Source organism: Recurvomyces mirabilis (assembly GCF_035927965.1).
Source record: "Recurvomyces mirabilis strain CCFEE 5264 chromosome Unknown scaffold_9, whole genome shotgun sequence".
NCBI lineage: Eukaryota > Fungi > Ascomycota > Dothideomycetes > Mycosphaerellales > Teratosphaeriaceae > Recurvomyces > Recurvomyces mirabilis.
Window position 1 is genome coordinate 388120 of NW_027041943.1, and position 23132 is coordinate 411251.

Below are 23132 nucleotides of genomic sequence, written 5' to 3' on the forward strand. Positions count from 1 at the left end.
CCTGGTCTGCGACAAAGGATTGCCTGCAGCAGAGCATCGGCAGCACATATCGGCTTTGCTATCGCTGTGTGAAATATACTTACGTCTCTAGAGTTATGATGTGAAGATCAGCCCTTCTCGCGAGTGGTGTACGAGATGGCCACCTTGGCGTGCATTATCGGTCCTTTGTCAGACCTAGTTATCGGAGCACGTTGCGTCCTCCCCCTTGGCCTCGTGGCTTCGAGGGCACAGCCAACTTGCGGGGCCGACGGAGAGGGCGCAACGAGCACTTCTGATTCGTGCGGCTCCTGTCCGTGACAAATGGTGTGCATCAGGCGAGATGGAATTGCCCGTGGGATGATACAAATACGACATGGGAGCTCGTGCAGCACCTCACTGCTACTGTAGCGAGAAGCAGCCCGAGGGACTTTCCAGATTAAAAGATGTGGTACGCCATTGCGATCGCGTATGCAACTCCTCCCCTTTCCATCATCTAGCAAAAGTGTTCAGATTGTGTCTATGTCTGGCACATGATGGATCACACCCCCTCCCCAACGTCACATGAGATGGGGCGAGAGAGGAAGGTGTCGGACGTTCAATTAGCGGAGGATGAGCTCAAGCAGCACCCGGATACCAAACCAAAACGATGTGAGCTTTACGGCTCCTTCACTTGCGTCGCGAGTCGTACTGACAATCCGTTCTGAGATCCAATACCGAGCAACGACCCGAACGATCCTTTGAACTGGTCGACAGCGGCCAAGATCAGTACATATGCTACCATTTGCCTTTTCTCATTCATCGCCAATGTCAACGGGTCGAACTTCACCGTCGCGATCATTCCGCTTGAGAAGCACTTTCACATAACTTCGACTCGCGCGACATGGCTGGTAGGCTTCAATGTGTTGATGTTTGGGCTGGGCAACCTACTCTGGGTTCCGCTGTCTCGCATCGTTGGCAAGCGCCCAGTGTACTTGCTTGCACTGGCAGTCTTCATCGCAGCGAACGCATGGAGTACAAAAGCAACGACATATGGCAGTCTGCTCGGTGGGCGCATGGTAGCAGGATTTGGCGCATCAGCAGCCGATGCAACAGTACCAAGTGCTGTCGCGGAGATGTTCTTTGTGGATCAGAGAGGGCACTGCATGATGTTCTTCCACTTTGCACTCGCAACTGGTATCTTCTTGGGACCTCTCATAAACGCATATGTGGTCCAGCTGCATTCATGGCGATGGTCATGCGGCTGGCTCGCAGTAGCTGGAGCAGTCGTCTTTGTGCTGGCGTTTCTCTTCATCCGCGAACCACAGTATCACCACGAACGCCGCCTGTGGCCAGACGATCAGATACCAGCGGAACGAGGTTACATATCTTGGCTGAGCTTGACCCTTGGCTACAACAATGACAAGCCAGTCCAGCGCTTCCTACGAACTTTCAAAGATATCCTGCTCATGGCATTCTACCCACCAATCTTCTGGGTAGGATGTCTCGCAGGCTTGTTCGTCGGCTGGACGATTGTAATACAGGTCACTGCGTCGCAAAGCTTCGTCAAACCACCGTACAGATGGCAGTTGGGCGAGGTCGGAAATTTTTCCATCTCTGGCTGGATCGGGACAGTTTTGTCGTTCTATTTCGGCGGCAAGCTCATTGATCTGATAGCAAACAAAGCGAGGAGACATGATCACACTATCATGCCGAAACCAGAGAAGAGACTCATTGCGCTTCTTTTGCCCTTCGTCATATCTCCGGTTGGACTGATCATCTATGGCGAGTGTATGGCGCATAGGACGAAATGGGTCGGACCGGCATTTGGATATGCCATGCACTCCTTTGGCTTCGTAGCTGTAAGCAATATCGCTGTGACCTTCGCCGTGGACTGCTATCAGGCATATGCTGGGGAAGCACTAGTCATTGTGTTCGTGATCCGGAATATTATTGCGCTGGTCTGTAGCTTTTACAGCAACCAATGGATACAGGAAGACGGACTCATGCGTGTAAGACGTTATGGTTCACAGCGCTTCGTTACAGCTGCTGACTTGACTTAACACAGGTATTCGGTACCATGGCCGGGTTGCAATGGGCACTGCTACTGTTCGCCATACCCATATACTTCTTCTGCAAGCCGGTGCTCGTCCTGACCAGTACGTACGGTCCGATGAAGCGAGTACAGAAAGAATGATCAATACAAGCTCATCGTACATATGTGAGTTACGAGCTTCGAAGCCCATTACAATTGTGCCTTTAAGAGCGGTATCTTCTCCCATGCCTTGATGACGTTAGCATAACCCGAAAAGTGCTATGACATTGTTGCGTACCTCATCAAACCCTGCGCTTCGAATCCACGTCGGATTTTTGTTTTCTGTCGAGTCTATAGCCATATGTCCCATTTGGATCCAGTCACTTTGTTTCACACGGAACTCTGGACGGTCTTCGTATGGCCTACATATCTCCTGGCCATGTGCGAGCGCTCTGATCAGCTTCGATGCATGACCATCGTCGTCGACCATTGCATTGACACGGTCGATGATACCGTCCCAACCAGATGGAACCTTGGGCTTGTATTGTCTGACCAGATCCATTCTGATGTCTGGCGACTTTCTAGAGGCGTACATGGCGAGATCATTCCTGCACATGTTTTCAGACTTGGCTGCGGACGAAACATGGTGACCATATCAACTCACCATACTTTATACTCGAGCAACCGGATTTTGTTGGCCTCACTCAGCCAGTCTGCTTTCAGAAACGCGGAGTAGAATATGGTGCAGTTCACACAGTGCACTATGCTCGTCAGCTTCGCTGTGGAGATAATGGGCAGCATGCGTACTGTAGTAGAAGTCGTATTTGCGTTCGTGAGTCTCGCGCTGGGCCCCCGCGGTATAGTAGACTGCAGCATTGGTCATCTCGGCCGTTTTGCGTTCTAGCTCTCCTGACTTGACCCGAAATTGTGAAGCAACAGAGATCATCTTATCGCCTGCGCGAGCAATTATGCCATCACGAAGCTTGTTGTCGTCGTCCCAGTGTGGTGCTGCGCGAAGCTCTATGTCTTCGTGGATGATGTCCAGCAAGTCCACTATGCTTCTTGAGGGCTCGTCTTTGTTCTTCTGACTCAAATTCTCGATGGGCAGGAAATAGCTACTCATGTATCCCGACGACACTGCAGCCATAGCTAAACCCTCGGCGACAATTGCAGGTTGCTTCGTCTCAATACCAAAACCTGCGTGGATGATAGGATGGAGGAAGCCGGCAAAAAATCGACATAAGAGATCGTCAGCCCTGTCGTCACGGGCTAGGAGATATTTCTTGACCACAGCCGGCCAGCTAGTAGCCTCTATCTCCGATTGAAACAAGGCAAGGTAGTCAGTGTAGTGCTGCTCCTGATTGATGTGCTCACGAAATGTCAACGGATCCTTCATGTCCTTGACGACCGCTGCATCAGGCTCGCCCATCGCCCTCTGATAGCTGGCATGGTTGTTGTATGCTTGTTCGAGCTGATCAGGGCTAGCTCCAAGAGCCCACAGGGTGATTATATGATGTGCAGTGTGATTGTGGAAGCCTGTAGTAGTGATGAGCGAACAATGCAATAGTCAAGGTACACCTTAACAAGACCTTTCTGGTTGAAGAAGATGTGAAAATCGTCATGGTTCTTCTGCAGTAGCCCCGATGCGGTATCGACAGACCCCTGCGATTTTCCTACGCGGAAGTATTCGGGATGTTCAGTCGAGGAGAGTTGAATATGGCTGGCTGTTGCCATTGTGTAAGGATAATTGTGCCTTATACGGTCCGGGCTGTGCTTTTGTATAGTCCGTCGAGCACGATAGAGGACTGATCTCATGGATGAGGGTACGCGACAGAGCCGAACGGACTGGCCTGGAGTATATATGGTGCTGATGCTCTTTGTACAGTTCTAAATGCAGTTAAATACATGCAGAGGTGGGGTCGAATATGTCATGGTCACGGAGCTTGTACGCCCTATATGGCGTAGCCCATTGTCCGCACTTTCGATGAGACCGACGTCCGAGACGTCAGTGGACTTCCACCCTGGCGAAGAGGAGCAGTGCAATAATACTGCCGGACATTTGGAGTGGAAGTGATGTTGTAGGCCGGGCGTGTCCAAGACTGCTTACATAAGCTAGTCCGTGCGTACATCGAGGGGCTTTTGCAGGCGCGTCACTGCAACGCGTCTCGCACATGGACTTGTTTTGGTCGACCAGCCATATGGACCATGAAGCGCAAGCGGAAGAACACTGAGATCGTCTCGTCGAACAAGCGTGTCCGTGGTACCAGGCCACCCCCGACAGTTGCCTTGCTCTCCCAGTACTACAGTCGCGTCTTAACGCTCCGGGAGTATCTCTGCTCGCAGCTACCAGGCTCGAAGAGGCGAGCTCGCATTGTAGCACAGTATGGACGGAATGACCAAAAGCTCACTCGCCATGACAATGCCGACCATGATGCTGAAATTACGGTACTGCTAGACACAACACTAGTAGGCACTTCTGTCCAAGCGAAAGCCATCGAAGATGTGGGCAGAGAGATCGCCACATATACACAGCAGATCAGTGAAGACTCTACCATTGAAATTAGCCCGACTCAGGGCGCTCTCAAACAAGCAGAGGTAGGTGACGCGGCCGTGTTCTCCCATTTCATCCGCAGCACCGCTTCCTTGAGGCTCTGGACATACTGACATCAAGGTCTCTCAGATCGTCAGCTTTGTCGTCTGGAAGCTGTTCAATCGATCAAGCAACCACAGCCGTGTCACTCATCTCTTATGCCGTGGCTACCAGCGTTCAACCACTGCTAGCGATGGGGTCATCTTAAGAGCGGTGCCTAGCGTTCCTGGCGTCATGTCCAACGGCCAAAGTACTTATGCTGAGTCTGTACGGCAACATCCCTGGACTGGACTGCCGGCCCTTTTGGGACGAAAGGCTGAGAGAATCATCAGTAATATGCTGATGGAGTGTGGTATCTTCCTACTTGTAGGGGACACCAGCAATGCACGTCAGATAAGCGGCATCCCCATGAGCGAATTGAAAGTCCTGCGATCCGGACCCACAGCACCTCCTGAAGACCACGGAGACCAGGCTCAAGCGAAGAGCAATGTTCGTCCAGGAAGCCGTGGACTGTCAGAAATCAAATTCGTGCGACATCGGATGTTCTACGCCAGGCCATCCATGACTTCGAAAGGCCAGACTCGGCCAGGACTATCTCATGTACATGCGCTCCATTGTATGCGTGACTTCAACAGCCATGCAGAAACTGTCCATTGCATGAAGTATATCTTTCCGAGGCAGTTCGGTCTACACAATGTCTTCACCTCCGACACCGACCATACCGATACTGCTCAGCCTTTCAAGGACTATACGCTGCGAGAAAAGGAGATCGCAGCAGTACGGGCGCAGGCTAAGCGCAGAGGTTACTACAACGTCAATGAGAATCGAAGTACGAAGATAGACGCACTCCCGAAGCGACTCAGGGGTCAACCATTCGAGCTGGTACGCAGACTTCGTGGGAGATTCGCCAGATGTCCTTTCGACGCTCTGCTTGAACACCATTGTCCTAGACGAGATGTTATTGATACAAGTCCTGGCACAACTGACTGTGCGTCCCCTGTTGGACAAGTCTCGTCCTACTGTCGGGCAGTTATCCAAAAAGTCTTCCCTAGCGAGCTTTGGGGTAGCGGTACAGCGGGACGAGCCAACCAAATATCTATCATGGGAAGCATCGACAGATTCATACGACTTCGGCGCTACGAAAGTGTGAGCCTGCACGATGTACTTCAAGGCGTCACGATACTCGACATCGACTGGCTTGAGCCTCCGAAAATCAGTTCAGAGCTCAACATTAGTGCGACCGATTTCGACAAACGACGAGAGCTGCTATGTGAGTTCATGTACTACATGTTCGACTCCTTCCTAATACCTCTGATCCGCAATACCTTCCACGTCACGGAATCTGGCGCACATCGGAACCAACTGTTCTACTTCCGTCACGACACATGGAAGGCCATTTCGGCGCCTGCACTCACGTGCTTGAAAGCCAACATGATGGAGGTGTGCGGCCCGGCTACAATCAAAGGTATGTTAGCTCAGAGATCGCTTGGAGTCAGCCAGATCCGCCTGATGCCCAAGGAGAAGGGCATGCGTCCAATAATCAACCTACGTCGACGGGTGCAACGACTACAACGGGGCGAGGTCGTACTGGGACGGAGCATTAACAGTCTTTTGACGCCGATGTTCAGTGCTCTAAACTTCGAAAAGGCCCAGCGACCTGATCTGCTCGGCTCGGCTCTCTTCTCGACTGATGACATCTTCCCACGCCTACAGGGTTTCCGAGAACGGATTCGCACGCAGAGTGGTTGCGGGATCCCACTGTACTTTGCCAAGGTTGATGTGCAGTCGTGCTTCGACACTATACCACAAGCTCGCCTCATGGCTCTCGTTCGATCAATCATCGGCGAGGACGGCTATAGTATAGCCAAATACGCTCGGGCGAAGATGCTAGGAGGACAAAACACCGAAACACCAGGTTTCGGCGCGCGTCCGTCGTGGAGGTTCTTGACCAAGGCAAGCACTTCAGACACGGCACATGACCTCGCCATTGAGTCAGCGGCTGATGCCGCAAGTGGTCGCACGAGGACGGTCTTTGTTGATGGTATGGTACAGAGGCGCGAGAGTCGCAAAGCCATACTAGATACTCTCGAGGAACACGTCCAGGCCAATCTGATCCGAATTGGAAAGCGATACTATCGACAGAAAGAGGGGATTGCCCAGGGATCTATTGTCTCAAGTTTGCTTTGCAGCTACCTCTACGCAGATCTGGAGCGGACGGCTTTGGGCTTCCTGAACGACGGCCAGACCCTGCTACTACGTCTGATTGACGACTTCCTGGTTATAAGCACTGATAAAAAGATTGCCGACCGTTTCTTGCATGTCATGCTTGCTGGTCTACCGGATTATGGCGTCCAAGTAAAAGCTGAGAAGACTCGAGCGAACTTTGACTTTCGTGCTCGTGATGGAGATATCGCTAGGCTTCCTGCACAGAGCGACTTCCCGTATTGTGGTAACGCTATCAATACTGTCACATTGGACATTCGTAAGGATCGAGAACGGCGACTGAAGAGTAATATGGCTGACTCGGTCACGGTCGAGTACACTAATCTGCCCGGACAAGCATTCTATCGCAAGATCCTCAATGCCTTGAAGCTGCACATGCATGCTATGCTGTTATCGACCAAGTACAACAGCCTGGCAACCGTGTATGGGAATATCTATCATGGTTTCCTTGAGGTTGCACAGAAGTGCTATCATTATATTAGATCATTACAGACGACTAAGCAGCCTGGTGAGAAGTTGCTTATTAGTAAGTCAACAGCTTCCTAGCACGAGACCTTGCATCTTGTCCACAGCGTAGTGCTGTGTATCTGCCGTAGCTGGTCGGCAGAGCTCCAAGCATGCATGAGCGAGCTAGCTGACCCTCATTGTGCTGCAGAAACTATAGACGACACGATCAAGCTGGCCTGCGTTTTGATGAAGCATCGCAAGACTACTGGCAAAGATGCCATGCCATACGAGTGCTCGGTCACCCATGCGCAGACAAGATGGTAAGTCATACTTCACTATTACCACCAGCAATACCATGATTTGCACATGCGAAGACGTCTGGGCGTGGTTCGCCCTTGGCGTGCAGGAGTACAAGGCACTAGCATTCGGCTGGCTGCATGAGCGGCTTCTTGCTTGCTGCTTGCTTGGTGCCACCATTTCACCGCATTGCGAGCTTCATGCACGCTTCTTGTGCCACTCTTACGATTGATAGGATCGGAGCATTCTTATTTGCATGTAGCTGACATGACATGATGTAGGCTCGGATGTACAGCTGTTACGAGCGTATTTCAACGACGCCAGAGCAAGTTCTCCGGGGTGTTGAAGTGGTTAAGGAGACAGCTAGAGTTGTCGGATGTCAAATTGCAGAGGAGAATGCTGGAGAGGGTCGTGAAGCACTATGAGGCGGCGATATGATGTTTAGATCTACATGATCGGGCAGCAAGAGCTCACGTGGTAGTTGCCCCTCTCGAATGTAACTGTAGAGGACATGGTCGGGGGTTCCGTGCCTTTGTCCTTGATCACCGCGTCGTTCAACGTCGACCATGCTGCTGTCGTGCGTCGACTTGCTATTCGCCATCATACCTACACTCCTGTACGCTTGTCGCCACGGAGCATATCTCATATTGTCCATTCATGTCCATCAAAGAAAAGCTTAGACGCGCGCTTAACAACGCCGTTGAACAAAGAGCGAACTTTGAATGCTTGGATTCCCACTTTTCAGCCACTCTTGCCCCACCCTGCCACCCACCATCCGCATGCTTGGAAACGCTATTTCCAGTTTCAAGGAAGTCGCAGTGTTAGAATGCACAATCAGATACGAGGCGCATGATCGCATTGTGAGATTGACCGTCCTCCTCGTCCTTCAACATCTGAGTCCTGCTATTAATTACCCCGAACAAAGACCCACGACCGAACCATCAGCCGGGATGATAATAATGCGCTAGGATCTTGAAAGCGAATGCAGATCCCTGCCGAGCATCTACCCCTAATTCAACAGTGCTGAAGGGCAGACGGAAAACGGTCGCGATCATGACCGCATTTTTCGCACCGGCTAGGCTGAGACGTTCTTTCGACGACAATCATAACACTCACACTGATGATACTGACTTCTTTGTTGGTGGCGAAGAGGGTGGTCTGGAATTGCAGCATGAGTATCTGCGCTCGTTGATTGCTGGAGATCGGAAACAAGCGGGGTTTAGCATTGGGCGTAAGCAGGCTGCTGTCTTGTCGAGGGTGTTTTGTGTTGGGTCGCCGGAACTTGGGACGACTACTGGAGGCGTGGGTGTAAGGAGAGGTGCTGGCTATAGCTCCTTGATGGCGGAGAAGGGGCTAGGTATGGCTGTGGTTGAGGAGAGCGAGGAGGACGTGGCGACCACTACCGAGACTACCGCGCCCTCGAGCCCGCCGGATCTGGCTTTCTCCAAAAGCTCGAAGAGTTCCTATGAATCATCCACGAGCGATGTGTCGAGTGAGAATGATGTGTCCACCGATAAGCTGGGGCATTTTGATGAGGTCGGATTGGAGGATCAGGAGGAGAGGGAACGGAGTAGTTTGGAGGAGTGTAATGTGAAGCCTGAAAGTCGACCGACGTTGAGACGACCTACGAAGAGGACTGCGACTGGTGGGAGTGAGCCGGTGAGGCAAGAGGCACAAAGGCCGGAGAAGAGGTATCCTAGCTTGAAGGGTGCTGTCACCGGTGTGCTGCAGGATCATTCACTTGGTCTGCCGCAAGGACGTGGTATGCGACGAGGATTCACTAGCCCATCGTCGCCGTCATTCATGAAAGGGCCACAGAGGATACCGTCCAGGTCACCGTCGCCTGTCGTTCCTATCAATAGAAATGGCAGCTCTCCACAACTATTGTCAAGCACCACTGGTCGATCTTCCTGGAGTGCGCCGTCACCAAATCCAAATGGATCATTCGTGCGTAGAATGTCATGGCAGCCGGGCAAGAAGACAGCGAAGCAATTGGAAGACGAGTACGATGATGGTGACGACGAGCTTCCCGATGAGGCGATACTGGAGAACATCCCGATCGTGGGCATGCTACAACCGTTACCACACCGCTCACCACGCATGAAGACACCGAGTCCGCAACGAAAACCCTCACATCCCGAGCTACATCGGCTGCACTCTGCAAATGTGCCAAAGCATGCGCGGCGACCAGCCGCACCAACAATCATGCCGAATGGACAGTACGGTGCTCCGCGATCACCTCGCCACGGTCGACCACCAATGATGCCACAGAGTGCGACAGTAACATCTTTCCCACCGGAGCCTCTCAGCCAAAAGAACCGCTCACGATCTTGGGCCGAGCATCTCAATAATGAAGCGCGCGAATTATCTGCAGCCTTGGAAGAGTATACAGAGCATCTATCGACAGATCGCCGGCACTCCGCCACTAGCAGCACTATAAGAACACCCGAGACTGCAGGCTCCTCCTCCGCCCGACCTAGCCTAAGCAAAACCCGAACAAAAACAAGCACAGTCGAACTACCACCTCTCCAAAAAAGCAACGTCGTCCTGGACCCTCTGCCAATCAGCAAAGAGAAAGAAGCCGTCCTCACCCGAACTCGACCCTCCTGGCTTCCACCGAAGAACCAAAAAGAAGAGAAGAAGCATGTCAAAGAATGGGAGCAGATGATGTCTCGCTCGGCTGAGCAGGAGAAGAAGAAGGCCGCGAAGCTTGAGAAAGACGCCGAGACGAAAGAGGAGAAGGCGCTGGGTAGGGCGAGGATATGGGAGGAGCATGTTTTGCCTGATTGGGATAGCGTGGTCAAGGAGCCCAAGACCCGCGAATTGTGGTGGAAGGGTGTGAGTCCCGAGAGCCGAGCAGCGGTCTGGAGCAAAGCAGTGGGCAACGAGCTCCAGCTCTCCGCTGCGAGCTATGAAGCCGCGCTTGGCAGGGCGAAGGAACTGGAGACACGGATCGCGGAGATGTCGGCGGAGGAACGCTCACGTACGCCTGAGGCGGCATGGTTCGCGGCTATTGATCGTGATGTCCCTACCGCTTTCCCGGATCTGGAGATTTTCTCGGATGAAGAGAGTGCGGTGCCCGCGGCGCTGAGGGGTGTCTTGATGGCTTACGCCATGTACCGTCGCGACGTCGGGTACGTCTATGGCACGCACTGTATCGCTGCGGTGCTGTGTCTGCATATGCGAGCCCCGGAGGCTTTCGTGGTACTTGCTAATCTGCTCAATCGACCACTGCCGCTGGGATTCCTGGTCGGGGATAAGAGTGCCATGGGTGCGGTTTATGAGGCCGTGCTGCAGAGATTGGAGGCGAAGTTTCCGAGGCTGTATCAGCATCTTAGTGCGCAGGAGATCAATCTTAAGGTTGAGGAGATTCTGGAGCCAATGCTCCGGCCGCTGTTTGCCAGAGGTCTGCCGGCGGGACATGTGGCAAGGGTTTGGGATGTTTTTGTTCTTGAGGAGGATGGTGCAGTTGTGAGGGCTGCCGTCGCTGTGTTGGGGCGGTTGGAGAGTAGGCTTTATGGGACGAGGAGGGAGGTTTTAGGTTTGCTTGGGTGGGGGTTTGAAGGGGTTTGGGATGTTGGGAGTGAAGAGGAGTTTATGGTTGCTGTTAGGGATGCGGGCAAGATTGATGTGGTGGCGAGGAGTGCTTGAGATATGCAGCATGAGAAGTCAAGAGAATATAGGCGTTCGTTTTGGATCGCGCTCTCTTTTGGGTGTACAGATGGCATTGCGGGCGTTCGTTTGGGTACATACTGGGCGGGTCGGGTTGGCTACCACTGATTCTTCTGCATGGAATGTGTATTGTGTACAGATGACAAGAATGAAGAGCATGGGTGGTGCATACGTGTTGTATAGTCTCTTGCACAATGATCACGAGAGCAAGAAGCACGACACGATTTCGTCTTTACTTCAAGTATAACTCATGCGTTGTCAACCTACCTCGTATGAATGGTGCACAATTTCAAATTGTGTATACGGAGGATACTCAACTCCGCTACAGCTTGCCTAGTCGCCCAAGTACTTTCCTACACCCCTCCCTGACCTCCTCCACCACTTCCGCCGCCGGCTTCACCTCCCTAATCAATCCCACCCCAACCCCAGCATACGTAGTCATCCTCCCTTCCTCCCCCCAACCTTGATCCTCACCCTCCCTCTCAGCACTCTCATACTTCTTCTTATTCTCCTCAAACCTCATGCCCTTCTCCGCATCCCTCCAACTCTGGTTCAGGACTCCTCTCCCGCCATACCGTTCAGGCCACGAGGTGGTACCGCGTAAAGTATCATACAAATGACCTCGAGCGGTACTCACCCCGCCATCCTTAGCAGCCAGAACAGCGTTTCGGTATCCGCGTTTGATATTCGCTTCAGGAGTAGCGAGGAACCGAGTCCCCATGCAGATTCCTTCAGCGCCTAAAGCGAGTGCGGCGGCTGCGCCTCGGGATTCCGTGATCCCGCCTGTAGCTATCAAAGTCGGTTTCGTGATGTCTGGGTGGGTTGTGCAGAGGTCTTGCAGCGCATTAGAGACTTCAGGGAGGAGGGAAATGAGACCAGCTGATTTCATTAGGCCGTGGCCGCCTGCGTCTGAGCCTTGGATTACTAGGACGTCGGGGTTGCAGGTTTTGGTTGCGGAGACGGCGTCCGCGACTGTGCCGACTTGGATCCAGATTTTGGAGGTGTTGGATGTGGCTCGACGACATCCTTCCGTCCATCGTTGGAGTTGTTGGGGTGTAGAGGGCGCGAAGAACCAGATTGCTGCGGGTGTGTATTCTTTGAGTATTGGAAGGGTGGCTTGGAGGAGGTCGTCGCCAGCCCAGAGGAGGAAGCCTACGCCTATTGGGAGGACGTCTTTCACTTTTCGTAATGTGGGATCTTTAGCAGCGAGGTCCTTTACTCTGTCCAACTCAGAGGCAAGCGTGGAGACGTCGCTGCCGGCTCCTAGGAAGCCTAGACCTCCTGCGCTGGAGACTGCGGTGGCAAGCTGGGACAGTGCTATCAGGCGCATTGGGCCACATGATATGAGAGGGGGTTTGGTCCATGGGTAGTCTTGCTGGAGCTTATCCATTGCCGCTGCCAATGCACACTGCTCGAACACGCCGGAGAAGGCGAGTCGATCGTGTACACTCCTCCATCATGGCAGCCTTTTCTAGAGACATGACGATGAGCTACAAAGTGCACCTCGGGAAGTCTGAAAGGCTATTCTAGACCAGAGCATGAGTGGGCTCCACTTTAATGTCATGTGACCGTGAGTGGGCGGGCGTGACGGACCCGCCCTGCGAACGAGCGCTAGTGTGTCTCACATATCGACCAATGGGCACATTTGAAGATTGCTTGATGAATGCCGGTTGCGTTACAACAAGCATTACACGAACACAATTGAGCACACTTCAACATGACGAGCGACAACCTCATCACGGAGCCAGCGCTCCTCTCCGTCCTGCAAGCAGCAGCACAGGCTCGCCAACAAAGTCTCGCCATCCTCGACCTGCTGGAACAATATCACGCACGCGATACCGAGACCACTCCAGAATCTCTACTAGACGATCAACTCGCCCTTTCCAAACAGCAGAAGACCCTCAATACTCACCTGGCAAAAGTGCGTGGACTTAACAGGAAGGCTGTTCTGAGTGTGCGGGCGACGAAACAGGAGACGGCGGAAGCGAGGCAGGAGATTGACAGTCTGCATCTGTCTCTGCAGAATTTGTACTATGAGCAGAGGCATTTGAGAGGTGAGATTGGGGGGTGTGATGGGTATGAGTGAGTAAATCCGATACGAGTAGAGGCTGTGATTGACCTAGACGGCGCTAATGTGGTCTACAGTCATCGCTACAGACAGCTCCCAATGGTCTCAGAGGAAGAATACCTTTCACGCCACCCTGATCAGGTAGACGCGACCGAGCACGACTTGACTATCGCACGTATCGAGGACGAACGTCTTGCCCGGCAGGAGTTAGAAGTGCAGAGGCTGGAATTGGTCAAGAGAAAAGAGGCTCTGGCTAAGGAGACGCTGGCGAAGAAGGAGGAGCTAGGACGTCTGGACACTGCAATGGAGAAATGGCTTGGTGGTCAAGATGCTGTCAGGAAGCTGTTCGAGGCGAGGGAGGAGAGTGTAGCCGGCATCCCACAGCCGCAGACTGTCTGATATCCATCGGCGATGTCGTGCTGGGTATGTGTAAGACTTTGCCAATTGCTTGGGAGACTAATGCACAACACGCTTATATGCTTCGACGGGCAACGAGACAGATTCGAAAGTATGTCCATTCTGGATCCTTGTTGCCGACCCAGAACATGCAGCTTCTCCAATTCCAAAGCCCTGCCCCGCTATACAGCTTATATGACCTCATCCGATTGCCGGCGACAACAACAATTATTTATTTCGAGGTACATAGCTACTTCTATCCCTCGGCAGTATTGCAAGCAAACACTTGAGGTGACCAACAGCAAAGATTTTGAAACAACACAAAATACCACCACCACCACCACCACCACGATGTCTACAGGTGTAGGAATGTCCAGCTGCTGCCTCTCAGGCAGAGTCCACAACGGCAAGCCCAAGGGCCGTGAGCAAGAAATCGCCGGTCTCCAGACCTACGTTGCCGAGCCCGAGTCTGGCGACAAGAGCAAGACCGTCATCTTCCTCGTCGACAGTAAGTCTCGCCAATACCAAACCCTAAGCTTTCCATCACATACTGACACGGCCATCAGTCTTCGGCTGGAAATTCCCCAACACCCGCCTCTTAGCCGACCAATACGCCGCCGCGGGCTTCACAGCCTACATCCCCGACGTCCACGAAGGCGATAGTATCGACCCTTCCTTCTTGAACACCGTCGAGCCTCCTCTCCCTGAACGCGAAGCCCGCTCTACGGTCGAGACGGCGACTGCCACGGCCAAGATCGGTGCCACGCTTGGTCCCTGGTTAGCTACTCATCGCGAGGGTGTGGCGAGGCCGATCATCGAGAACTTCATCGATAAGGTGCGCTTCATCCCGGGGACGAACAAAGTTGGCGTGATTGGGTTCTGCTGGGGAGGCCGGTATGCCATCCTCGCCGCTGGAACACCATTCTCGAACTCCAACTCCGCCGGATCAGGGAAAGGTGTCAATGCAGCTTACGCCTGCCATCCGTCCCTCGTCTCCATCCCTGCGGATTTCGAGCCGGTCGTTGCGCCTCTTGCGTTGGCGTTGGGTGATAAGGATAGCTTGTTAGGAGAGAAGGAGGTGGGACAGATCCAGGAATTGATGCAGAAGAAGAAGAGTGGGGAGCAAGGGGAGAAGTTGACGGATAGTGAGGTGGTGATTTATAAGGACCAGATCCATGGGTTTGCGTTGAGGGGCGATTGGAGTAGTGAGAAGGATAAGAAGGCTATGGATGATGCGGAGAAGCAGGGAATTGAGTGGTTCAAGAAGCATCTTAGTTAGATATCCGCTCCGGTTTACATTCACTTCTTCCGTGAGATTGTCGCTCGAATTCTGCATCCCTCTATGGTGACAGATGGTTTTCTGAAGCCGCAGATGTTGTGACCATTGCGCATTCCATCCTTGCCTCTTCAGCTTCCGATGCGCTCCGACGATCTCCTTCCGCCTTGGCCCGAGGCATGTCGCGTTGCTACCAATTGTGATGTCACGTGTTGCTAACAGTACTGCAAGCAAGAAAGACTGGAGTCTTAGCATGGGCATGTGAATAAAGATGTATAGCAAAGCGTCTTGTACGCTCAAGGTAGGCGATCATGTCACCCTCTCCTCGCACGGCGTTGGCTATACCACGAGCCGTTCTCCCTCGTGCAAGCTGCAAGCATTCATATTTATCGCAAGGTCAAAGACGGTGGATCACTATCGCAGAACTAGATAAAGCTCAGGATGGTCGAGAGAGGGTTGTCGTATTGGGATCAGGATGGGCGGGTTACACACTAGGACGTGAGCTGGACCATCGTAAATATCAACCCGTGGTGGTGAGCCCGCGCTCCTACTTCGTCTTCACTCCTCTGCTCGCCAGCACATCGACAGGCACACTCGAGTTCAGAACAGCGTTGGAGCCCATACGCCGTCGGAATGCTACGGCGACCTTCTTCCAAGGATGGGCTGACTCGGTGGACTTGGAGAAGAAGGAGCTGGAGATCGAGGAAGCTGTCGAGGATCCCATGCAATCTATGGCGTTAGTTGATGGTCAAGGCGAGGCTGAGAACGAAAGCGAGAAGCAAGCCAGGAAAGAAAAGGGCAAGCTCTTCCGGATGAAATACGACAAGCTCATCGTCACCGTAGGCTGCTACAGCCAGACCTTCAACACCCCCGGCGTGAAAGAACATGCCTACTTTTTGAAAGACGTTGGCGACGCCCGCAGAATCCGAAACCGATTCCTCTCTTGCTTTGAGACGGCAGCCTTACCCACCACTAGCCCGAAAATGCGCGAGCACCTCCTCAATTTCGCCGTCGTTGGCGGCGGCCCAACAGGCATCGAATGGAGTGCTGAACTCCACGATATCATAAGCGAAGACATGGCGAAATTCTACCCGGAGCTCGTCAAGTACGCCAAGATAACTGTCTACGACGTCGCGCCTACGGTCCTCAGTATGTTTGATCAGAAGCTGGCGAAGTACGCCATGGACACGTTCAAGCGCGAGGGGATTGAGATTAAAACTAGTCATCATGTCAAGTCGCTACGAAAAGGTGCGCCGGGCGTAGTGGAAGGTGGCGCTGATGTCAAGGACAACACGACCTGCTATACGCTTAACACAGACGAAGATGGTGAGGTAGGGGTGGGGATGTGCGTCTGGAGCACCGGCCTCATGACGAATCCTTTCGTGGAGAAAGCACTCAGTACAAAGGTCAAGCAGCACGAGAAATCGCACGCGATAATGACCAATGAGCGGCTCCAGGTCAAGCGGCCGGATGATAGTGTTATGCGGGATGTCTATGCTCTAGGTGATTGTGCTGTTCTCGAAGGAACGGCATACCCGGCTACAGCTCAAGTCGCGAATCAGAAGGCTACGTGGTTGTCTAAGCGGTTGAATAAAGGTGATATTGAGGGGAACAAGTTTACGTATAAGGATTTGGGGGTTATGGCTTATGTGGGCAATTGGAATGCTATTCTGCAGACTTCCGGGGCAGGGAATGTTTCCGGGCGAGTCGCGTGGTTTATTTGGAGGGGAGCGTATTTGGCGAAGAGTGTGAGTAACTGTTTCGTTCTTGTCGGACTTCATGGTCGATGCTGATATTTGTTGTAGGTGAGCTGGCGGAATAGGATCCTTATCCCGACTTATTGGTTTGTTAATTGGGTGTTTGGGAGGGATATCAGTCGGTTTTAGACGGGGATGACATGAGACCGGCATACAAGTGAATGGACATCATGGGAATAGCGGAATAGGCTGAAGGCATAAGACGACCCACCCAGACATAAGATACCTCTGCACAAGCCGTAGGAAGGCTAGATGGGACTACTGATCTTGATCTAGTCCGCTGACATAATAGCTCCTTCCCTTTTCCTTCCCCTCCTTCCTCTTTCGGCCTGGAAACCCACCCCGCTATCATCATCATGTTGTCCATCCAAAACCATATCCTCCCACCACACGCCGACCATGCTTCCCTCCACCTCCTCCCACCCTGCCCAACCTCGTCAATATGCCCGAAACGAAGTACTTCCACCACAACCTCGCCCTCTCCCCCCAATCCGAGCCGGCCAAAACAACCTTCCCAGCCAAATTAGCCTACTGGACCTTCGGCGATGCATCAAAGCCCGCCGTCCTCCTCCCATCCTGCTACGGCGGAACCCTAGCCAACACCCTCCCCTTCCTCTACGATGAAGAAGCCCGTCCGAATCCAATCCTTCCCCCGTCCAAATACTTCATCATAGTGACTGGACTTCTAAGTGGAAGCGAATCCTCCTCCCCCTCCAACCAACCCGCACCCCACTCCGGCCCCAACTTCCCACACGTCACATACGAAGACAACATCCGGCTCCAACACGCCCTTTGCACCGAAGAGCTCGGGGTGGAAAAATTGTATCTCTATTGCGGTTTCAGTATGGGTGGGCAACAAGCCTATCACGTGTCCGCTCTGTTCCCGGAGTTTGTGGAGAATATGGTGTGTCTGGCTGGGAGTGCGAGGACGAGCGCGCATAATTGGTGTTTTCTGGAAGGGCCGAGACATGCGCTTGTTACGGCGCGGGATTATCATGATGGAGTTTATACGAAGCCGGCGAATGAGGGGGTGAAGGCGTTTTTTAGGGTGTATGCGCCGTGGGCGTTGAGTCAGGGGTGGTTTCGGCAGAAATGCTGGGAGCAAGCTGGATTCAAGACGTTGGAGGAATATCTCACGGCGAATTGGTCCGGTGGGCAGGGAGTGGATGCTAATGATCTGCTGTGGTTGCTGTGGACGTGGCAGAAGGGGGATATCACGCTTTATTATCCCGAGGATCAAGGGGATTTGGCCAAGACGTTGGGGAGGATTAAGGCGAGGTGTTTGGTTTTCCCTTCCAGGACGGATACGTATTTCCCGCCGGAGGATAGTGAGGAGGAGGTGAAGCATTTGAGGGATGGGCGGTTGGCGGTTATTGAGACGGTTTGGGGACATATGGCTGGGGGTGGGAGTGGGACGGCGGAGGATACGGAGTGTATTATACGAGAAGTCAAGAAGTTCTTGGAGTTGTAGGTGGAGTTGTGTATGAGGTGTGTGTTATGCATCGCCTGGCCCAGCGTCTGGCCTAGGTCTGTCTCCTCATGGAAGTCTTCGTAGTCTCCTAGTTGTCCGTCGTCTCGTAGAGGCTCAGATTATGTCTCGAGGGTAGGCTGTTCCACATGCTATGCTTTACCGCGCATAGTGCGTGCCTGTGCTCCATTGGGCAGTGGCGTAGCTGCGGCTCCTCTCGATAGTTGTCGCCCCCGTCGTCGTGAGTCTCACCCGGTTCCAGTATACTATAAGTCACGTCCAATGTATCCAGTACAGTCGCCAGTACTTTCACCCGAACATTGTCATGTCATGTCCCTCCTGGAACCAAGCTATTGATCGCATCATTCCACCTTGACATTATCCAACCCTCCCGTGACCAACCCCAAATCAAACTCCCTCCCATTCCCCTTCAACCTCTCCTTAGCCTCCTCACTCATCTCCGCCTTCCCCTCCCCTGTCCCCAACGCCTTCTCACTCATCTCATCTTTAGCATCCTCCGCGCATCCACAATCGTAGAAATCGCCAATCTTCGAACAATCAAAAACCTCCTTCCCCAGACTCTTATTCACCTCATTATGCACGTGACACGCCCATACCGCCGCACTACTCCTACTGGATACCTGCGGTGGGTACTTCTCGACTATCTGCCGGAAGTGCTCGGCGCACTCCCCGCACGGATAGAGGCGCACGAAGAGGTGGATGTAGGATTTTAGTGCTGTTTGTTCGTCTTGGGAGGGAGTGTCGGGGAAGCGGGACATGATTGTGTGAAGGAGTTTCCAGGCGGAGCGGCCGAGTTCGGCTTTGGCCGTTTCGTTGCCGAGTTTGGACATTATGACGTTGCCGGTGAGGGTGGATTTGTCGATGGGGATGTGGTCGGCGGAGTGGGAAGGTGGGGTGTAGGGGGTGGCGGAGGGGGTGCGGTCGGTGGGTCGACTGTAGGAGGAGAGGAAGATGAGGAAGGTGATGGCGGTGATGGCGAGGAGGGAGAGGAGGTAGCGGCGGGGTGGGATTTGTGGCATGGTGGGCTGTTATCGGGGAGATGGTGGTGGTGGTAGTGTCATGTTTGGTGGTGGTATCGCGAACGAGGAGCGATATATGAGAATGTGATTTTGATGTTGTCCTCTCACTCGGGGACAAAGAGCGCATGTTTCACGTGGCATCTATCTGGAACGAATCTGGACCCTGGAAGCCTACTGTATCTCATCGGCTGCTCCCGCCACTTGGATGTGAAATGCGGGGCGGAGCATGGTTTACGGCGTTCCTGCATCGTCACCGACCTCGGACGTGGGGACGGAAAATGTATTCGTGTGCTGCTGCGTCTGACGTGAAACCAGACGACACCAACTTCTAAAGTGTATAGAAACACAATACTCGGGAGTCAAGGTTTGCGAACATACTCTCTGATCACGGAACATGGCATCCCAATGGCCGAAAGAGCCCGTGACCTCGATTGGTGAGCTTCGCAGCATCCTCCACCAGGCACGCGAGCTAACCATCATATACCAGACTGGGATGACATAGGTTTTCGCGTTCGAGAAGGCATAACAACCCATCCAACCACTACACATCCCTTCTCCATCCTAACAAGTGCTGTCCAGTCAACGGCCACATCGAATCCCACTTCTCCAAATCCACCAACACCTGGACGACCCCCAAATTCATTCGCGACCCCTACCTCCGCATCCACGGCTTCGCCCCGGGTCTCAACTACGGCCAGCAAACCTTCGAAGGCCTCAAAGCCTTTCGCGCCCCGGACGACAAAACCATCAACATTTTCCGTCCGCAGCAGAATGCCGAACGCCAACAATGGAGTTCCGGCTTCATCTCCATCCCCGAGGTCCCCACCGAGCATTGGTTGGAATGTGTAAGGATGGCCGTGAGTCTGAACAGCGAGTTCGTTCCGCCTCATCGGACAGGGGCGGCGATGTATATTCGTCCTTTAGTTTTCGGCTCGAGTGCGCAATTGGGATTAAATCCAACGGAGGAGTATACCTTCGTCGTCTACGTCTTACCAACAGGAGTCTACCACGGCTCCCACCCCGTCGCCGCGCTAATCCTAGAGGACTTCGACCGTGCGGCGCCAGAGGGCACCGGGTCGGCGAAGATCGGAGGGAATTATGCTCCTGTTCTGCGGCATAGTCAGCGGGCTTATGCGGAGGGGTTTGGGATTACGTTGCATCTTGATAGTAAGACACGGACGGAGATTGACGAGTTCTCTACTTCGGCTTTCATTGGGGTTAAAGGGAGCCCGGAGAAGGGGTGTACGCTCGTGGTGCCGGACAGTAAGAACGTGATCAAGTCGGTGACGGGGATAAGTGTCTGTGAAATCGCGCAGAGTTTTGGCTGGACAGTGGAGAAGCGGTCGATCAAGTACGAGGAACTGTCTTCCTTTGACGAGGTGATCGCGGCAGGGACCGCGGCGGCCCTGGTCCCGATCAAGAGTATTACGATGAGGAGTCGGAATGACACTTTCAAGTATAATGGCGGGAGTGAGGAGGCCGGGCCGGTGGTGGTGAAGCTTTTGGCGCAGTTAAAGGGGATTCAGGCGGGGAAGGTAAAGGATGAGTTTGGGTGGTGTGATCGGGTGAGGGAGTATAGGGAGGGGGAGTATGAGGTTGAGGAACCCGGGAAGGTGGAGGGGAAGGCGAATGGGAGTGTGATGCCTACTCAGTTGCCATGATCTCTCCACCAATGGCAATGGTGGGTGGGTTGGAATAGCTCAGATAAGTACTCGAACTACTTTGTGAAACTTGATTTAATATGGTTTGCGTGTGTCATAACGAAGCACGCGCGTGGTCTATCATTGGACTTCCTTCTATTTCGCCTAAAGCGTCGACGGTGAGCTTCTCGTGCTACGGCCGCCTCATGTGAAGTCAGCTAGTCTACTGCCGCGTATTCTCCAACTTCATAATGAGAATATCATGCGCCCCGGCCAAACTCAACTCATCCATCACCGTCGCCACCTGCCCCGACTCAACCATAGCCTGCACAGCCACCCATCCTTCCTCTTCCAAATTATTCACCGTCGGCGCCCGTTTCCCGGGCGTAATCTTGGAGCACTTTTCCAGTTTCGTCCGCTCTACGTTGTAGCAGCAGAGGACGTAGCGTTGAGCTGTGATGACGCCTTGGATTCGGGCGGTGATTTTGGAGACCCAGGCCGGGTCCGAGGGGTGTTTGGATTTTATGAGCGTGGCGCTGCTGGTTAGGACTGTGGCGATGGGTTTTAGGCCGGCGGAACGCATGGTTAGGCCGGATTCTGCGAGAGGGTGTTAGCTGTTTGGTTGGCGAAGGGTTTTGTTGTTCAGTGGAGTGGATGGGGCGTGGTGGCGAACAACATACCAACGAGATCTACGACGGCGTCCGCCATGCCAAGCGAGTAAGCGGCCTCCACACTCCCACTCAAATGTAGAATGTTAGTCTTCAATTTGGCCTCCCCATTCGCACCCCCTCCCTCCCCATTAGTAAAAGTACTAGTCGCACCCTGTTTCCCCTCCAACTCCCGAAAGTACCTCCGCGACAACCCATCAAAACTCGTCGCAATCGTCTTCCCCACCAACTGCTCAGGCGTCTGGATCTCCCCATGTTCGGGAACCTGCACCTGCAACTTACACACCCCGAACCGCAAATCTAGCACATGCTCGACCCCCGTCGTGGAAGTAGGAGGTTCCCGGGCTTCGTACTCTTGGATGCAATCTGAGCCTGTGATTCCTAGGGCGCCATTACCGCGGCCGACGAATGCGGGGATGTCGGCTGCGGGGAGGAAGACGAGGGCGACGGGGGTGTTGGAGCTGAAGGCGATGTCGCTGCGGTCGGGGCGGTTGAATTGGATGTCGGAGCCTTTGAGCAGGGCGAAGGCTTTTTCTTGAAGGCGGCCTTTTTTGGGGACTGCGAAGAGGAGGCGGCCGTTTAGTCTGTGCGGTGTGTTAGTATTTTGTTATGCTATTCTGTGGTTTGTTGCACATATAATACGTGGCCAATGGCTTGGAATGATGCACGCCACAAGAGTTTCAAGGTCAACTTACTGTTCAAGGAGCGACATTATGAGCGTATTGGATGTGATAGTCCTCGACTTGAGCCTCTCGTACAATTCTCTGTCGACTCGTATCTTTATATCCTTATAGGCAACTCCATACTCCAGCAATGAGTCGTCTCAAAAAATGTTGGCTGTTTCCCCGGATTTTGTCTTTCCTCAGCAAGCTGATAAGCCCGATGTGGAAAGCAGCGGATAGAGCCGCCGAGAAAGTGCAAAGCCAAGACTTCCTCGCACGCTAGCAAATTTGGGCCAGCGAGATCCAGCACTTCGACCAGCACGACATCAAGTATTCCCACGGCTAGAACAACCTCCACACAATCCTACATCCAACAGACGAACGCAAGTCGCAAACATGGAGTCCGCAAAGTGAGTGGGGAAGTGGCATCGGTGGCATGAAGTAGGGTAGAAGGCTGATATCGTGCGCAGAGTTCCCGTCAAGCTCGTCAAGGTCACCCGTGTGCTCGGCCGCACTGGTATGTGAAGATATGGGATCAAGAGGAAACGGACGTGGATACGGGAGACTAATCGATGGCAGGATCTCGTGGTGGTGTGACCCAGGTCCGCGTAGAGTTCATGGACGATACCACCCGAAGCATTATCCGCAACGTCAAGGGCCCAGGTACGGATCGCACTCCGGGTATTTCATTCCAACAGAAGAGTGGAAAGGCTAATACTGTTGCAGTCCGCGAGGATGATATCCTCTGCTTGCTCGAGTCTGAGCGTGAGGCTAGAAGGCTAAGATAGATGGTTCAAGGAAAGATTGGTGGATGGATCGTGGCGAGGACGCTTGAGTGGACGAGAGCTGTAGCAAGCGAAAGAAGACGGATATGGTCGCTACGATACCTGGAGCAGCATGATGTGTGCGCACGGCGTTATGGCTGCAGCAATGTACTT

The 23132-nt window shown here is 53.3% G+C and overlaps 12 protein-coding genes across 12 annotated transcripts; 8 read left to right on the plus strand and 4 right to left on the minus strand.

Annotated features, from left to right (window-relative positions):
* Positions 1 to 545: 545 nt before the first annotated feature.
* On the plus strand, positions 546 to 2152 carry LTS14_004172 (uncharacterized protein; the record flags this gene model as incomplete). The annotated part of the gene is made up of 3 exons (XM_064836874.1): positions 546 to 627; positions 685 to 1967; positions 2024 to 2152. 3 exons carry the CDS (start codon positions 546 to 548, stop codon positions 2150 to 2152), a joined length of 1494 nt encoding a protein of 497 aa, XP_064695507.1.
* A 48-nt stretch (positions 2153 to 2200) lies between these two features.
* On the minus strand, positions 2201 to 3724 carry LTS14_004173 (uncharacterized protein; the record flags this gene model as incomplete). Its single annotated transcript, XM_064836875.1, has 5 exons — positions 2201 to 2239; positions 2289 to 2598; positions 2655 to 2751; positions 2798 to 3526; positions 3580 to 3724. 5 exons carry the CDS (start codon positions 3722 to 3724, stop codon positions 2201 to 2203), a joined length of 1320 nt encoding a protein of 439 aa, XP_064695508.1.
* Positions 3725 to 4195: 471 nt separating this feature from the next.
* On the plus strand, positions 4196 to 7985 carry EST2 (Telomerase reverse transcriptase; the record flags this gene model as incomplete). The annotated part of the gene is made up of 4 exons (XM_064836876.1): positions 4196 to 4585; positions 4671 to 7329; positions 7459 to 7570; positions 7829 to 7985. The coding sequence occupies 4 exons, from the start codon at positions 4196 to 4198 to the stop codon at positions 7983 to 7985; spliced, it is 3318 nt and encodes a 1105-aa protein (XP_064695509.1).
* A 615-nt stretch (positions 7986 to 8600) lies between these two features.
* On the plus strand, positions 8601 to 11198 carry LTS14_004175 (uncharacterized protein; the record flags this gene model as incomplete). Its single annotated transcript, XM_064836877.1, has 1 exon — positions 8601 to 11198. One exon carries the CDS (start codon positions 8601 to 8603, stop codon positions 11196 to 11198), a length of 2598 nt encoding a protein of 865 aa, XP_064695510.1.
* A 343-nt stretch (positions 11199 to 11541) lies between these two features.
* Positions 11542 to 12609, minus strand: LTS14_004176 (uncharacterized protein; the record flags this gene model as incomplete). The annotated part of the gene is made up of 1 exon (XM_064836878.1): positions 11542 to 12609. One exon carries the CDS (start codon positions 12607 to 12609, stop codon positions 11542 to 11544), a length of 1068 nt encoding a protein of 355 aa, XP_064695511.1.
* Positions 12610 to 12936: 327 nt separating this feature from the next.
* LTS14_004177 (uncharacterized protein) lies at positions 12937 to 13686 on the plus strand (the record flags this gene model as incomplete). The annotated part of the gene is made up of 2 exons (XM_064836879.1): positions 12937 to 13301; positions 13365 to 13686. The coding sequence occupies 2 exons, from the start codon at positions 12937 to 12939 to the stop codon at positions 13684 to 13686; spliced, it is 687 nt and encodes a 228-aa protein (XP_064695512.1).
* Positions 13687 to 14034: 348 nt separating this feature from the next.
* Positions 14035 to 14962, plus strand: LTS14_004178 (uncharacterized protein; the record flags this gene model as incomplete). The annotated part of the gene is made up of 2 exons (XM_064836880.1): positions 14035 to 14191; positions 14250 to 14962. 2 exons carry the CDS (start codon positions 14035 to 14037, stop codon positions 14960 to 14962), a joined length of 870 nt encoding a protein of 289 aa, XP_064695513.1.
* Positions 14963 to 15270: 308 nt separating this feature from the next.
* Positions 15271 to 18187, plus strand: LTS14_004179 (uncharacterized protein; the record flags this gene model as incomplete). Its single annotated transcript, XM_064836881.1, has 2 exons — positions 15271 to 16707; positions 17009 to 18187. The coding sequence occupies 2 exons, from the start codon at positions 15271 to 15273 to the stop codon at positions 18185 to 18187; spliced, it is 2616 nt and encodes an 871-aa protein (XP_064695514.1).
* A 359-nt stretch (positions 18188 to 18546) lies between these two features.
* LTS14_004180 (uncharacterized protein) lies at positions 18547 to 19224 on the minus strand (the record flags this gene model as incomplete). Its single annotated transcript, XM_064836882.1, has 1 exon — positions 18547 to 19224. One exon carries the CDS (start codon positions 19222 to 19224, stop codon positions 18547 to 18549), a length of 678 nt encoding a protein of 225 aa, XP_064695515.1.
* A 394-nt stretch (positions 19225 to 19618) lies between these two features.
* On the plus strand, positions 19619 to 20885 carry LTS14_004181 (uncharacterized protein; the record flags this gene model as incomplete). The annotated part of the gene is made up of 2 exons (XM_064836883.1): positions 19619 to 19658; positions 19804 to 20885. 2 exons carry the CDS (start codon positions 19619 to 19621, stop codon positions 20883 to 20885), a joined length of 1122 nt encoding a protein of 373 aa, XP_064695516.1.
* Positions 20886 to 21087: 202 nt separating this feature from the next.
* HIS1 (ATP phosphoribosyltransferase (ATP-PRTase) (ATP-PRT)) lies at positions 21088 to 22244 on the minus strand (the record flags this gene model as incomplete). Its single annotated transcript, XM_064836884.1, has 3 exons — positions 21088 to 21461; positions 21545 to 22116; positions 22228 to 22244. The coding sequence occupies 3 exons, from the start codon at positions 22242 to 22244 to the stop codon at positions 21088 to 21090; spliced, it is 963 nt and encodes a 320-aa protein (XP_064695517.1).
* Positions 22245 to 22590: 346 nt separating this feature from the next.
* On the plus strand, positions 22591 to 22982 carry RPS28A (40S ribosomal protein S28; the record flags this gene model as incomplete). The annotated part of the gene is made up of 4 exons (XM_064836885.1): positions 22591 to 22604; positions 22665 to 22711; positions 22774 to 22857; positions 22921 to 22982. The coding sequence occupies 4 exons, from the start codon at positions 22591 to 22593 to the stop codon at positions 22980 to 22982; spliced, it is 207 nt and encodes a 68-aa protein (XP_064695518.1).
* Between the last annotated feature and the right edge of the window lie 150 nt (positions 22983 to 23132).